General features: G+C 39.6%; 1 protein-coding gene across 1 annotated transcript in view; it reads left to right on the top strand.

Annotated features, from left to right (window-relative positions):
* Nucleotides 1-4,243: 4,243 nt before the first annotated feature.
* Nucleotides 4,244-15,168, top strand: part of LOC118455546 (uncharacterized) — a 36,355-nt gene continuing 25,430 nt past the window's right edge. Inside the window, exons 1-7 of the mRNA XM_087835405.1 lie at nt 4,244-4,345; nt 4,442-4,609; nt 5,398-5,427; nt 12,283-12,438; nt 12,538-12,705; nt 12,999-13,028; nt 13,412-13,450. Coding sequence (XP_087691531.1) covers nt 4,276-4,345; nt 4,442-4,609; nt 5,398-5,427; nt 12,283-12,438; nt 12,538-12,705; nt 12,999-13,028; nt 13,412-13,450 — 661 coding nt within the window. The 5' untranslated portion in view covers nt 4,244-4,275. The remainder of the gene's footprint in view (nt 4,346-4,441; nt 4,610-5,397; nt 5,428-12,282; nt 12,439-12,537; nt 12,706-12,998; nt 13,029-13,411; nt 13,451-15,168) is intronic.

Raw genomic sequence — 15,168 nt, 5'->3', positions numbered from 1 at the left:
GGGCCTGATTATTTAAGACCTTGAGAGAAGCTAATTGAGTCTAATAACACATTAAATGCTGTGCTGAGGCTGTCATTTTTAGCATCTACATGGATAAATATATTTTTTTTTGTCTGAGCTGAGACTGTCTCAGAGAGACCTAACATTTAACTGTTTTACTCTTTGGTGCTGTTGAGAATACTGTATTGAAAGCCAAACAGCATTTCAGCACAAACACTCAATAAGAACTGTCAAGTACAACTGTGGAAGGGAGATTATTTGGGCTTGTGTTGCAGCTCCAGGACCTGGGCACCTCGCAGTCATTAAGTCAATAATGAGCTCCTCTATTACCAAAATCAAATGTAAAGCCATCTGTCTGATAGCTAAAGCTTGGCACAGACTCTGTCGCGCAGCTCTCATGATTCAGTTTAATCCAATTATTCAATTATTTATATTAGCAAGTAATTTAAAACAAGTTTGGAATTTTTTTTTATAACACTAAGAAACCTCCAGCTAAACCAGGCTCCGGCAGGGGCAGCCATTTCCACTGACTGGTTTAGGGTGAGGGTAGGTGACTAACTGCAGAGGTGTGTATAAACACATACAGAGAGACAAGAGGTGAAGGAATCATGGGAAGCCCCCAGCAGCCTAGACATTACAGCCTGACTAAGGGGAGGGTTTAGGATCTATTAATTCACACTGGGAGCTGCTTCCACAGAGGAAGGGGTTTGAAAGCTGAAGGCTGTTCCTCATATTCTACTTTTAAATACTTTGCATATGGTGCATGCAGCAATGTCACATCAAAAACCTTTGGGACTTCTTCTTAGTGGAGAGCTCTGTAAACCAATCACAAGTAAGCAACTTGTAGCTGAAAAAGAAGAATTTTCAATTTGTTTGACCAAAAGATTCCAGTAATAAGAAAACACTTGTGTGGTAACTTGGATTTAGCTTTAAACATTATTTGGATTATTTAAAAAACACAAAAAATCGTTACATCGTATGGGACCTTAGAAACAGTGGCTTAGTGTTATCATAACAACCAGCATTGTTAATGACCCTATATTAATGACAACTGGAATATTATTGTTTTAAAGGTTGATCCCCACAATATAACACAGGACAAAAAATGAGGAAGTATAAGTGAACAGTCATCTTTAACCCAGGTCAGTCACTCTGAGGGAAACACAAGCTCAAGCAGCTCTGGGTTTAGGAAACAAACTACATTTACTCATCTTGTGCACAATATTGCGCCGACGTGACGTTATATCGAGCGGCAGCTGCCCAAGTTAAAGTGTGACTATCACCAGATAACATGGGCCTGTTTCCTGAATCAGCAGCAGGTGCTTAACAGCTGACAGGCGAGTAGGATGTATGCAAGTAAACTGAGGGTCTGTCCAGCTGATCACTGTTGTTGTAAGAAAAATGCCGGCTTGTTATTTATGTTACAGAGACATAAAACCAGGCAGAAATCTTCAAGAACATTGGAGCACTTTAGCAAAGATGTTCTATGCTGACAACCTGACCTGATATGTGAAGATTATGCCACTACATTCGCAGCTAAAACATTAAAAGTATACCAAAACTTAAAATGACAAAACCTTTTTGTTAATTTATGCTCCTTTCATTTCAATAAATGATCATTAAAGGCACCACAAACAAATAATAATATCTTAGTACCGTATTTCCCGGACTACAAAGCGCACCTGAATATTAGCCGCACAAGCTAAAATCAGGGGAAAATCCTGTTTTGTACATACATTAGCCGCACCTGACTAAAAGCCGCACGTGTTTCAATGTTGACTTATCATATGTAAGAGAATATGCACAAAGGGAATTGTCAGGAAAGAGATGGCTGTTTGGAGACACATCCCTTTTATTAATATTTTGAAAAACAAGTTAGGGGTACATATTTGCATAACTTTTTAGGGTATATGTACAAGTAGCGGTAATTACAAGTACGAAACATGTACTGTGCTTCATAAACAAGTAACAAATGTAGTACATAACAATAACCTACAGCACACCAGAAAAATAGATTCGGCCTACCTTTTAGGCTCAGGTGCAGTGACACGGCTTTAACAAGAAGAAAAGTCAGTCATTCACCACCATCTTTCTCTTCTTCCTGCGCACTAAAACCACCAAAGTCCTCTTCTCCAGTGTCGGATACGAACAGGCTCAGGATGGCTACGTCATCCACTCTCCGCTTCTCTCCTTCGTTGTCACTTTCAAAACCAAAGAAATCCTTGTTGTCAGTGTCAGAGTCGAACACCCTCTGAAGGGCCGTGGCGGTGTCCTCCTCTCCATCATGCAGCAGTCCAGCCCTTCGAAATCCGTTGGTGATCATGGATGTTTTCACACTTTTCCACGCTGTCAGAATCCACTGGTCGAGTTGAGCATAACTTGCTTTTCGCAAGTTTATCGCCGCTCATCATCTACGCCTCCCGCTGAACGCGTAGCGCTACTTTGAAGTTTGTTTTTCACGCTACTTCGTATGGCACTACGTTGCCTGGCGGACGGACATGTGACCAACATACCACTCTTGAACCCCGATCCTTCCGCCAGGCAACGTAGTGCTGTACAACAGCGGAACAAACAAAACAAATCGTCTTACGATATCACAAAAATCATAACAATCCATAGAAAAGCCGCACCTGACTAAAAGCCGCAGGGTTCAAAGCTTGTGCAAAAAGTAGCAGCTTACAGCCCGACAATTACGGTGTAGATTTTCCCAAAAATATTGTCTACAGTACTGATAGACCTACATTTCCTTACACTGAAAATCTTTCTGTACACCACCACCATAAAACATCACACCAATTTCTTTGTTCTATAAAAGACTCGTAATTCCTAACAAAAAATCTGCATTTTCTATTTGTTACTAAAGGCTTACTCATGGCTATCACTTCAAACTGATGAGTTAATGTTTTTAAATAATTTTTAGTTTTAACAATAATAATAATACTTCTACTATTTAAATGCAAGATATAAATAGCATCCAAATTTATATTGTTAAATTGATTGTTGGAATAATGTTCGGAATGGTTTGTATCATTATAATAAAAAATTTGCATCAAAATCACTGTTGTTTTCAAAATTAAATTATTTATGTTCAATTGGATCAGCTGCAGCTGCCCAGCCAAGGAAACTCATGTCTTTAAGCTCATGCCAGAGAAGGTTTGGACCTCTGTAGTTAGTGAGTTAGTGAGCTCTTTAGAAAGATCCATTCTTTCATAGATGCTATATGCTATATATATATATATATATATATATATATATATATATATATATATATATTTTTTTTTTTTTTTAAATCAAGAGATATGGGCCTGTACTTCTGTCCAAATAGCAAATTCTTAAGATGATGTATGTAAACCGTTATTGTGTTGTTTTCCTGGGTATTAAAAATAAATAATTAAATGTTTTATCTTGGTTTACAGGTATTTCTCCAAGTCCAACAAACCCTCCTGGTATGAAAAAAATCCATTTTCTTCTAATTACTGCTTTTACTTTAAATTTAACAGGGTGGGATAATTGTACGGCACCAATCTTCATTCACTTTAGAAAAAACAAGAAGTGTGTGCATATGTTTGATTTTTTTTAAAAAAATTTTGCCTAATACGGAAGTTTGCTATGAAATATGTTTCAAAAATTCTATAGCTGTAGTGACAAATATGTTGTGTATGAGAGTGATCACCATATGTTATAACACATTTAATTTAACCTCCTAGGACCTGGTGTACACATATGTGGACATCACATTTTGGGTTGTCTAGACCAAATTACTAAATTTTGCTCTACAAGGGCCTGATATCCACTTACAAGGACGTTATACTGCCACTGTTCTATCGAAATTTAAACCGAATGTCCTCATATGTGGATCTCATTTTCTCAGAAACAAAAATCAGGTTAAAAAAAATATCACGTAGTTTTTTGTTTTTAAATTCATCAGGTCCCAATCAGCCCAAATAGCAAAGAGAAATTAAAAATGCATGCCACGAAAGAGTTCGGGTCTTGGGAGGTTAAAGCACGAGTGTCTATTTACCACAGATTACTGTAACATGACAGCTTTTTCAATAGTCGTTAACATGTAAAGTCTCAATAGAAGTAGAGACATGTTAGATAAATGTGATATAAAAATAAAAAAATTATGTGAAATTGTTTCTCGTAATTGTGAAAGAGTTTTGTGATTTTCTCCTTGCCTCCTCTACAGTGCCTGTGAAGTTTATTATAGACTTGACCTTGCTCTTCCCAAGATCCAGTCTGCCCCCAAATTTCATTGATCTATTCAGAGGCTATATGAGAAATGTGTCCTTCCCCCAAACCATCACTGAGTCTTTAATACTAGAAGACTTGAACTTCACCACATGTAAGAATTTTGTGCTGAATCACATTTAAATGTGTTCATACTCTGGTGCATGATTTATGAGCTGTGTTTGGTCATTCTCTTAAATGTCTTTATCAGGGTGCTATCCAAACTCCACTGGAGGACTGCAGTGTCAATGTGAGGACCAGTTTGCCTGGTCATGTGACAAATGTGGCCTATACGGTGCATGCAGTAATGTCACCTCCCAAACCTGTGAATGCATCAAAGGGCTTCCTCCTGGTGGAGAGTTCTGTGAACCAATCACAAGTAAGCAGCTTGTAGCTGAAGAAATAGAATAATTTTCAAATCCAATCCTCTGAACTGCTCATCTTAGAGGAGACGCAGGGAATACGAAAGAGTGTCTCTGGGTGCTCTGTTTTTTATGCTCTGCCAAGTGCCTACTCACCTTCCTCCTCTGTCTCCCCCCATCTAGACATCCAATCATGTTGGTTACATAAAATCATCCAATGTCCAGCCACACCCTATCCGTCTCTCTATATCTATCTCCATCCTCCCAGTCTAAACTCTAAAATCACTACATTACATTTTTTATGTTATTCTTCACCTTCAAATTCCACCACGTCAACATTCAGTCACATATGGTTATACTCTATCTTTAGTACATTCTCACATGAACAGTCATTTTAACGTAATCTCTTTTTAATCCAGAAATCGTTCTTTTAATTTTTCTCTTTATAACTGTGTATATATTATATAAGCCAGACATTCTTTAGTGGCTCTTGTGTATAGCTGCCACCCATTCTCCCACAATGATATCTTTCAAGGCTGTTTCCAGCCAGACTTTTAGTGAAAGGCGTGTTATTGGAATCATCATCATGGTTTATTTTTTGTTATTCTTTATAATGTTTTTAACTTAAACCAACTTATTTTTTTACATAACTGATTGCATTCTGAGCAGTACTGAGTATAATGTGCGGCAAAATGCTTGTGTCCATATTTAATATGTTTTAAATCTGGTGCTGATTATGACTGAAATTACCGTTTTTACAGGGAGAAGAAAATGAAATATTTAAATGTTTTATCTTCATTCACAGGTATCTCTCCATGTCCAACAACAACTCCTGGTATGACAAACATCTTGGTTATTTATGCATTTATTCATTTATTTATTGCAGGGATAAAGTTCGACCAATTATGTAGTAATAAAACTTACGAAAGATAAGCATTACAGTTCGTTTATGAATCAATTATTTGTAGTGGTGCAACCTGTCATGTATTGATATGGCTATGTCTTAATGTGATGACCTTGGAACCGGATGTTGTTGTCCGAAGGAGGCCCCGTTAAGTGGCTAGTTGTTAGATGGACAGTATTCAATAAAGCAAGATAAAGACCGTGCTTTATGTCCTGATTCAATTCAGAGTGCTCTGCCTAATTTAGTAATAAGGTGGGCACACAACAATGGCGACGAGGATGACACGGACCTGGATTTGTTTTTGTGAAAAGTAGACCCAGCGGCGGTACGGTGTTAGCGAAAAACTTGTGGGCTAACATGGAAAAGTCGGGTATTCAACCGTTCGCCTGCTACACTGATCCAGCTACGCTCGGACCGAGATGGATGCGGTGGTTAACATCCTTCGAGTTGTTTGCTGATGGGAAAGGTCTTATTTTGACGGATAATGCTACAGACGCAATCAGACAGCGGAGACGCGCTCTTCTACTGCACTTGGCCGGACAAGACGTGCAGGACGTCTTCTCCACTCTACCACAGACGGGAGAGGCAAAGGATTACACCGCTGCGGTGACTGCACTCAACACTTATTTTGTTCCTCAAGTGAATGCAGCATACGCACGCCAAACTTTCCACAAATTGTCCCAAACACCAGGTGAGACTGTGCAACAATTTTGTACACGTTTAAGGCGAGCTGCAAAAGACTGTGACTTTCAAGGTGACAATGATAACCAGATACGGGACGCTATCCTGAGTAAATGCACTTCTGAATATGTACGGAGAAAGCTGCTTGAGGAGGGTCCAGGCTTAACCCTAACTCGCACGTTGGAGGTGGCTTCACACTGCGAACGCGTGGAGGAGCAGATGGCGGCGATGAGCGTCGCCGGGGAAACGAAAGAAGAGGACACGGTCAGCCGGATTTTTACAGCAAAGAAAGAGAAGAACAACAGACCAAAAGGAAAAATGAGAGATGATAATAAAACAGACAGACAATGTTACAGGTGTGGTTATACTGACCACATGGGCAAAGATCCCAAATGCCCAGCACGAGGACAAACATGTCACAAGTGTAATGGTAAGGACCACTTTTCAAAAATGTGTCGTACCAAAAGACAAAAGAAACAAAATGTGAATGCTGTTGAACAAGATGATTATGCATTTACTGTAAATGATGATAGTGTACCTGAGAAACTTACCTTTTCTGTTGGGGGAATAGAGTTGAAAATGTTAGTTGACTCTGGAGCTACAAGTAATGTGATGGGAGACAACATATGGGAAAAGCTAAAAGCTGAAAAGATAAAATGTCACTCATATGTACCCAAAGAGCAGAGGAATTTATATGCATATTCCTCAGCACAGGCACTCACGGTTAAAGGTGCATTCAGATGCGAAATCAAGATTGGTGACAGGACTGAAGAGGCTGAATTTATTGTGATTAGAGGAAATGGTGAACCACTCCTGGGGAAAAAGACTGCCATAAAGTTAGGAGTGTTGAAAATAGGTGAAAATGTGGCGGCTGTCACAGATTTAAAGCACACTCTTAAAGAAAAGTATCCAAAAGTGTTCAAAGGAGTAGGAAAGCTAAACACCAAACAGATCAGCCTGTACATTGATCCAAATGTGAAACCAGTAGCACAGCCACTGAGGCGCATATCTTATCATTTGAGGGATGCAGTGGAGAAAAAGATTAATGAACTAATCGACATGGACATTATAGAACGTGTAGAAGGACCTACACCTTGGGTAAATCCTGTAGTGGTACTCCCAAAGAAATGTGACAATGATATCAGAATGTGCTTAGACATGAGAAAAGCAAATGAAGCAATAATCAGGGAAAGATACCCCATACCCACTGTGGATGAAATCTTGCAAGGACTAAACGGCTCTGCAATCTTCACCAAACTCGATCTCAAGTGGGGATACCATCAGCTAGAGCTTACCCCGGAGTCAAGAGAGATAACTACATTTGCAGTGCACAACGGAGTATACCGGTACAAAAGGCTAATATTTGGAGTCTCATCAGCTAGTGAGCAATATCAGCATGAGATTGCCAATGCACTAGCTGGCATTGAAGGAGTTGAGAACATTTCAGATGATGTAATCATACATGCGCCAGACCAGGAAACCCATGATAAGCGCCTGCATGCTGTGATGAAGAGACTCTCTGACTGTGGCCTGACACTAAACTCAGAGAAGTGTCAGTTCAACATGGACAGACTCGTGTTCATGGGAATACTGCTGACACAGAAAGGCATCGGCCCAACTGAAGAAAGAGTGAGAGCTGTGGTGGAAGCCCGAGAACCAAAGAATGCTACTGAGGTGAGAAGCTTTCTGGGACTGGTAGGCTTCAGTAGCAGGTTCATACCACAGTTTGCTACACTCTCTGAACCACTTAGACGTTTAACTCGAAAAGAAACTATGTTTACATTCGGGCCAGAACAAAAGCAAGCATTTGAAAGACTAAAGGCTGAGTTAGCCAGAGCAGGTACCCTAGCCTATTTTGACAAAGAAGCCCCAACCAGAGTCATAGCAGATGCGAGCCCTGTAGGCTTGGGCGCAGTGCTAATACAAATACAGAACGGAGAAGAGGTACCAGTGTGCTACGTTAGTCGGAGTTTAACAGACTGTGAGCGAAGATATTCTCAAACAGAAAGAGAAGCCCTAGCACTGGTATGGGCATGTGAGAGACTACATCCATATGTGTATGGCAGGAAGTTTGACCTCATCACAGACCACAAGCCATTAGAGGTCATATATAGCCAGAGATCTAAACCTTGTGCACGCATAGAAAGATGGGTTCTCAGACTACAACCATATGATTTTAAAGTAGTGCACATTGCGGGAAAACAAAACATTGCGGATTCACTGTCAAGACTGCTGTCTGACACCACGTCAAAAGAGATACATAAGCATGAATCTGAAGAATATGTGAGATTTGTTGCAGTTAATGCTACTCCAAAAGCACTCACAACAAGAGAGGTTGAAGAAGCCTCTGCTACAGACTCAGAATTAACAGAAGTGCGAAGAGCTATTGAAAATGGACATTTTGAAAAATGCAAAACATATGCTTCCATTGCAAATGAACTGTGTGTCATCGGCTACATAGTTTTGCGGGGAACTCGAATTGTATTGCCAGAAAACCTCAGAGTTCAAGCACTTTCACTAGCTCATGAAGGACATTTAGGAATTGTTGGAACCAAACAGCATCTCAGAACAAAAGTTTGGTGGCCAGGGATGGACAAAGCTGCAGAAAAGTTTTGTAAAGCTTGTCACGGATGTCAAATAGTAGCCAGACCAGATCCACCTGAACCACTGAGAAACACACTGTTACCGGATGGACCATGGCGAGATGTGGCGGTAGACTTACTGGGACCGCTACCTTCGAACCACTCAATACTTGTACTGATAGATTACTACAGTCGGTACTATGAGTATGATGTAATGTCATCTACAACTGCTGAAAAAGTCATTGACTCTATTGACTGTATATTTAGCAGACATGGGCTACCAGTTACCATGAAATCTGATAACGGCCCACAGTTCAAATCTGAGCTGTTCAGAGAATATTGTGAAACTAATGGAATCAAACATATAAGAACTACACCAAAATGGGCTCAAGCAAATGGAGAAGTGGAACGGCAAAATGCATCATTGATGAAAAGAATCAGGATTGCACAAGCCGAAGGACTTGACTGGAAGCGAGAGCTAAGAAAATATGTAACAGTGTATCGCAGCATTGAACATCCAACCACGGGCAAAAGTCCAGCAGAACTCCTGTTCAACCGCAAAATGAGAGGAAAGTTACCGAACATCGGTGAGGCAAAAACAACAGAGTTAGACGTGCGTGACAGAGATGCTGAACAGAAAGGAAAATCAAAGATTTATGCTGATGAACGAAAAGGAGCTGAGTATTCAAAAGTTGACACGGGAGACACAGTGCTGGTTCAACAAGACAAAGTGGACAAGTTTACAACACCATTCAACGCAACACCACACAAAGTTGTAAGCAGAACTGGAAACCAAGTCATTATTGAATCACCAACAGGAGCTCGCTATCACCGGAACACCACACATGTGAAGAAATGCGAGACAAATGAGACTAGAGAAGGACACTACGACACAATACCTGAAAGGGAGGAAGGTGAAACACCCACAAAGACTGACACCTTCACTCCAACACCACAAGAGGGCTCCCAGGGGCCAGCGAGATCAAGTAGATCACAAAGGGCTAAAAAGATACCTGAGAGGTTTCGTGATTTTGTGGTGAAATAAACTATAATATGTTAAGGTGAAGAGGTAACTGAAAATGGGCAAGTTTCAAGTTGCAAGTTCATATGTGTATGTCGACATGTATATATTGGAGAAAAAAAAAGGGGTACGTGTGGTGAGACAGTTAGAAAATATAATTGTTAGAAAGTAAGACAAGAAAAAAATGTTCAATGTTGAAGAGAAAAAAAAAAGACATCAAAGTTATTAAGACTAAAGTTTGAATCTAAGGAAAAGGGGGATGTCATGTATTGATATGGCTATGTCTTAATGTGATGACCTTGGAACCGGATGTTGTTGTCCGAAGGAGGCCCCGTTAAGTGGCTAGTTGTTAGATGGACAGTATTCAATAAAGCAAGATAAAGACCGTGCTTTATGTCCTGATTCAATTCAGAGTGCTCTGCCTAATTTAGTAATAAGGTGGGCACACAACACAACCGATTACGGTTGATCCGTAATCGGAACCGATCCCGCTCCACGGTTCGGCACGCACGTGATCCGAAGATTCGAAAAAGAAGAAAAAAAGTATGTGTATGGTGCGCGTGGTCAGTCTGTCAAGTGATAATTATGGCCAGCGCTAGCGGTCCAAGTGGAGGAGCAGAGGAGTTTGCGGTATTTAAGCAGCCCTTTGCTACCCAATCCCACCGGGCTAAAGCTATTACAAAAGCTACTGGGGTGTTTAGCTGCAGACGGGAGGCCGTATTTCATTGTGCAAAACAAGGGGTTTAAACTATGATGAACGTGCTTGAGCCACGCTATGATATCCCGTTCGCGTCCACTTTAGTGGCAAGATCGTTCAGACCTCCAGAGCAACGGAAGTGCGATATAATGAGCGGTATGTATTATAGACCCTGTGCACGAGAAAATGCTAAATTCCTGGTTTGAGACCGGATGTAGGGTTGTACATTTCTGATAGCTTTACTTTGCGGTCAGTCGCTACTAAGATATACTCCAAAATCATGTCCAAAACTCGAAAACGGAAAGATCGCGTTAAGTTAAAAAGAGCAGAAGGTGGGAACACTCACCACTGTTGTGTCATAAAAAATCTAATGATCAATTTTGACGTTTAAAGAGTTTAGATCGATCAGTTGTTTACATCACTCAACACAAGCAGAACTGCATCACTGCAGCAGAAGACACATCGTCCACATTCAGAAGCACATCTCTGTATAGTGACTGGTCTTATGATTTAAACAGGCAAATGTTCAGCATTCAAACTACAGGTGAAGAATAGTCAAACCAGATGTTTCCCCGTTATGTCGATATCAGCTAGTCAAGTACACACCTACACAGCATGTTAACAAACCGTGAAAAAAAGCCACACAAAAAATGAATGATTGCTGGTAAGGGTTTCTATACATTAGTATTTACGAAGGGTATGTTGTGACTTACCTTCAAAATTACAGTGGTCCCTCGCTATAACGCGGTTCACCTTTCACCTCGCTGTTTCGCAGATTTTTTAGTGCAAGTTTGCATGCTTATTTTTTTACGTCACATTGTGTCCTGCGTCCTGATCGCTGCAGACGATCTCCTCCGTGCCGTCTCTCCTGTACAGTACAGAATCGCTGCATTGATCGCTAGCAGTGTGACTCTGAAGTGCAGTGCTGTATGTCCACGAAACGTTTTGCACCGTCAAAAAATAAAATTGGCTACTTGATTTCACCTATCGCTGGTTATTTTTAGAACATAACACCCGCGATAAACGAGGGACAGCTGAGAAATATAACATTTGAATCCTTTTTCTCTTTTGCTCTGAGGCGCCGGGAAAAAAATATGGACAAGTCGATGAACATCATTTACAGATATATTGGGTAAATGCCCAAGACATCTATAGAAATGTAAATCGCTGCTTGATTCATTCATTTGCTTAACTTGTATTGGACCGTAAACAAGGCGCGAATAGGACACCGGAAACAAAGCTCCCCACAGGAGTTTCCGCACCGGAAGTAGCATATGCTAAAGTGCACTAGTCTATTGTAGGGTCTACCTTACAATATAAAGCGCCTTGAGGCGACTGTTTTTGTGATTTGGCGCTTTATAAATAAAATGGAATTGAATAGAATTGAGTGGTAGATACAAAGACTGTACTGCCCTATTTTGCACCATAATTTTTTTATATAATTGTGTGGAATGAGTCTTGAGTTGAATGTTTTAACAGGCAAAAAATACTTCAATAATTAAATGTTAAACTTTTGTCTTTTTTCTTTTTTTGCTGATCCGAAAATTGATCCGATCTGTGACTTAAAACCTTCATCCGATCCGAACCGTGAGATTTTTGATCCGTTGCACCACTGCTTATTTATATATTAGGTTGTCTCATGTAACGAATGAGGAGAGCTGACTGGAGTAAATTATTGGAAAACAAATCTAAACTCCTTGATAATCTGACATATACACGGCTTAACACAATATCTTATATTAAATGACATCTCCCATCATTGTAACAGGTCTATGTGATGAATTTCCCCCTTTTTTCCTTCACAGCACCAATGGACTTTGATATAGTCCTTGAATTACACATCCCAGCATCCAGTGTGGCCCCAGATTTCAGTGATGTACTCAGACACATTGTGAGAAATGTCTCCCTAACCCAAACCATCACTGAGTCTTTCACACTGAAAAACCTGACCTTCACCACATGTAAGGACTTGATCTTAATTGACTTTTGTACTCAGTCATATGTAATAGTGTTCATGTTATCCTGTATGACTTATGAACTGTATGTGTTGTCTTAAAAAGGGTGCTATCCAAACTCCACTGGAGGGCTGCAGTGCCGGTGTGAGGACCAGTTTGCTTGGTCATGTGATAAGTGTGGAGTATACGGTGCCTGTGGTGATGTCATCTCCCAAACATGTGGGTGCATAAAAGGACTTCCTTCTACTGGAGAGTTCTGTGAACCAATCACAGGTAAGCACTGAAATCTTCTAGCTGTTGCTAGAGAAAAGTGCTTTCACCAAAGACCTTAATAAATGTATCTGACCAGCATGTGTTCATCAACATATAGCTATGGTTATGGTCATTATGATCATGTATTAAACATATGCTTCACTGTAAACTTTCTGTTGTTAGAAACAATGCTGTGTTCTTGTTTCCTTTTTTGTCACTTTGTCATTTGTGTTTTTGGTTTTCTTTTTTGCTGTTAATCACTTTTGTCATTGACTAGAAAATGAACAGTTTAAAACCATAATTGTCCTCCACAGATATTGCTCCATGTCCACCATCAACTCCTGGTATGTGAACATTCTTCTTGCTTCATTGTTCCTTCTTTAAAGTATTGTTCTGCAGTAAATGTCATTACAAAAAGATGTGTAGTCACTGTACTTACAAACCTAAAAAAATCTTTCAACAGTTCAAATTGTGTTAATAATTTATAAATGTTCAAATATAATTTTAAACTTCCTTTTATGACCAAAGCTTATACAGTGATAATATATAACCACGGCACATTAAGTGTTCTGCTTCATGTCCTTAAAGCAAACACTTGATATTAAAATATGTAATGTTGCAAGGATGATGTACATTAGACTCTTTGGCTGCATTTGAAAATATTAATTTGAAATATCAAAAAGTATGCTATAATCTAACTGCTGTTTTTTTTTTCCTGTTTCCATAGCCACAACACCATCAACAACATCACCTACACCAACATACAGTAAGAAGTTTGTAATGTATAGTGAAGAATGAAGGTCTTTGTGTGAGCTCCAGATTATGACTTGCACTTAAAAATGTAAAGAAAAATGAATCACTTTTGTTGCAACAATACAGCTCTTTAAATCATCTGGGATGACATCTGTTTTGCATGTGAATCAATTAGCTGGGAGTATTTAAATTTTCAGTTTAAGTGGTGGTAGTCAATAAGGTTTGACAGTACCAGATTAGAACAGTGCGGACTAGGGCCGGGTATCGTCACTGATTTGTAGAATCTATTCGATTCTGATTCACAAGGTCCTGATTCAATTTGATCCCCGATTTGATTCGATTAGATTTGAATCAGAGAAATTTTGCCTCTGTCAGAAATACTTATAATTTTGATAATTTATCAGTACTGACACTTTTGAGACTTCATCAGACGTGTAAGTGTCCCAACATTACCCGATGCTGCTAAAGTAAAGCAGAGCAGAGTTACATAGGTTTTATTAGATACACAGCTAAGTGTTTTGCAGTTCTGCATAAATTTTAAAAAGTTTAAATTTTTTCAGTATTGAACAACAAAAATTACGTTTCCTTGTCGGATTCCATTTTTGAAAAAAACAACAACAACAACAAAACAGCAGCTGACAGCACTGAACACAAACGGTAAACTGATACCTAATAAGCAAGTGAACAATGCAGAAGAAAGATTTGAGATGGGAATCTGTTCTTGAAGTACACGGAGAGAGAGAGCTCTGCAGGAAGTGTGATTTTTCTTTTTTTTTTATCGTGGTTTAAGCAAAACAGCAAAAGTAAGAGGGAACTCATGACAATGTTTATCAAATGTGAAGCGTAGTTCTGATCTTCTTTTGCTGTTGGTTCAGTGAAATTTGGTTGGAGAGTGACGAACCGTGCAGCATCAGAGTCTGTGAGATGTGGACTTTTAGCCCCGACAGAGTGTCTATGTATGCCGTCGGGTGAGAAAGGCAACACCTCACAGATTCTGATGTGACGTGGCCGCGCTTTGTGTTTACATCTTTGTGTGGAATCTGTTTATCTGCTCTCATTTGCTCTTTTAGCTGTTTGGCGGTTGTTGAAATGAAAGCTTTAACCTGAAATTCAGTTTTTCATTTTTTGAGCAGCAATTTATTGAAAACAAGGCTTAAACTGAAACAGGCTGTTTTACTGCCAGATTCATTTTCATTTTCTGTCAGGTATTCAAACTGTCATGACGTTCTGGTGGCAAAGCCAAAAAAACTTTTTTAGCAATTCTTTCATTAGGGCCCGAGCACTGAGAAGGTCCTATTGTATCTGCTCCGTTTCTTCTTATTGTTATTCAGACAAAACAAGTGACTTTTGAGGGCCTAAACATGCTCAAAAACTCATGAAATTTTGCACATATGTCAGGTCTGGTGAAAGATTTTGTACTATAATGGTTTCACACATGGGCCGTACAAAATGGCTCTGGAGTGTCACTTATACGTTGTTAAATTAAGTCCTATGAATACACAGTTTGAACTACATGAATGAAATTTTGCCCACACGTGTATCATGCTGAGAGAAACAAAAAAGTCACTGGGCCCATTGACGCAAACCCAACAGGAAGTCCGCCATTTTGGATTGAAGGTGGCATTTTGGCTCTGATTTTGCCATTTCCAGGCCTTGTACTTTTGCAAACTCCTCATAGGAATTTGATTGGATCAGCTTCATATTAGGTCAGTCTCAACTACACACCTGGGT

This window comes from Neolamprologus brichardi, chromosome 3 (genome assembly GCF_056152115.1).
Source record: "Neolamprologus brichardi isolate AB-2024 chromosome 3, ASM5615211v1, whole genome shotgun sequence".
NCBI classification, from domain to species: Eukaryota; Metazoa; Chordata; class Actinopteri; order Cichliformes; family Cichlidae; genus Neolamprologus; species Neolamprologus brichardi.
This window is presented reverse-complemented; position numbering and strand designations above follow the sequence as displayed.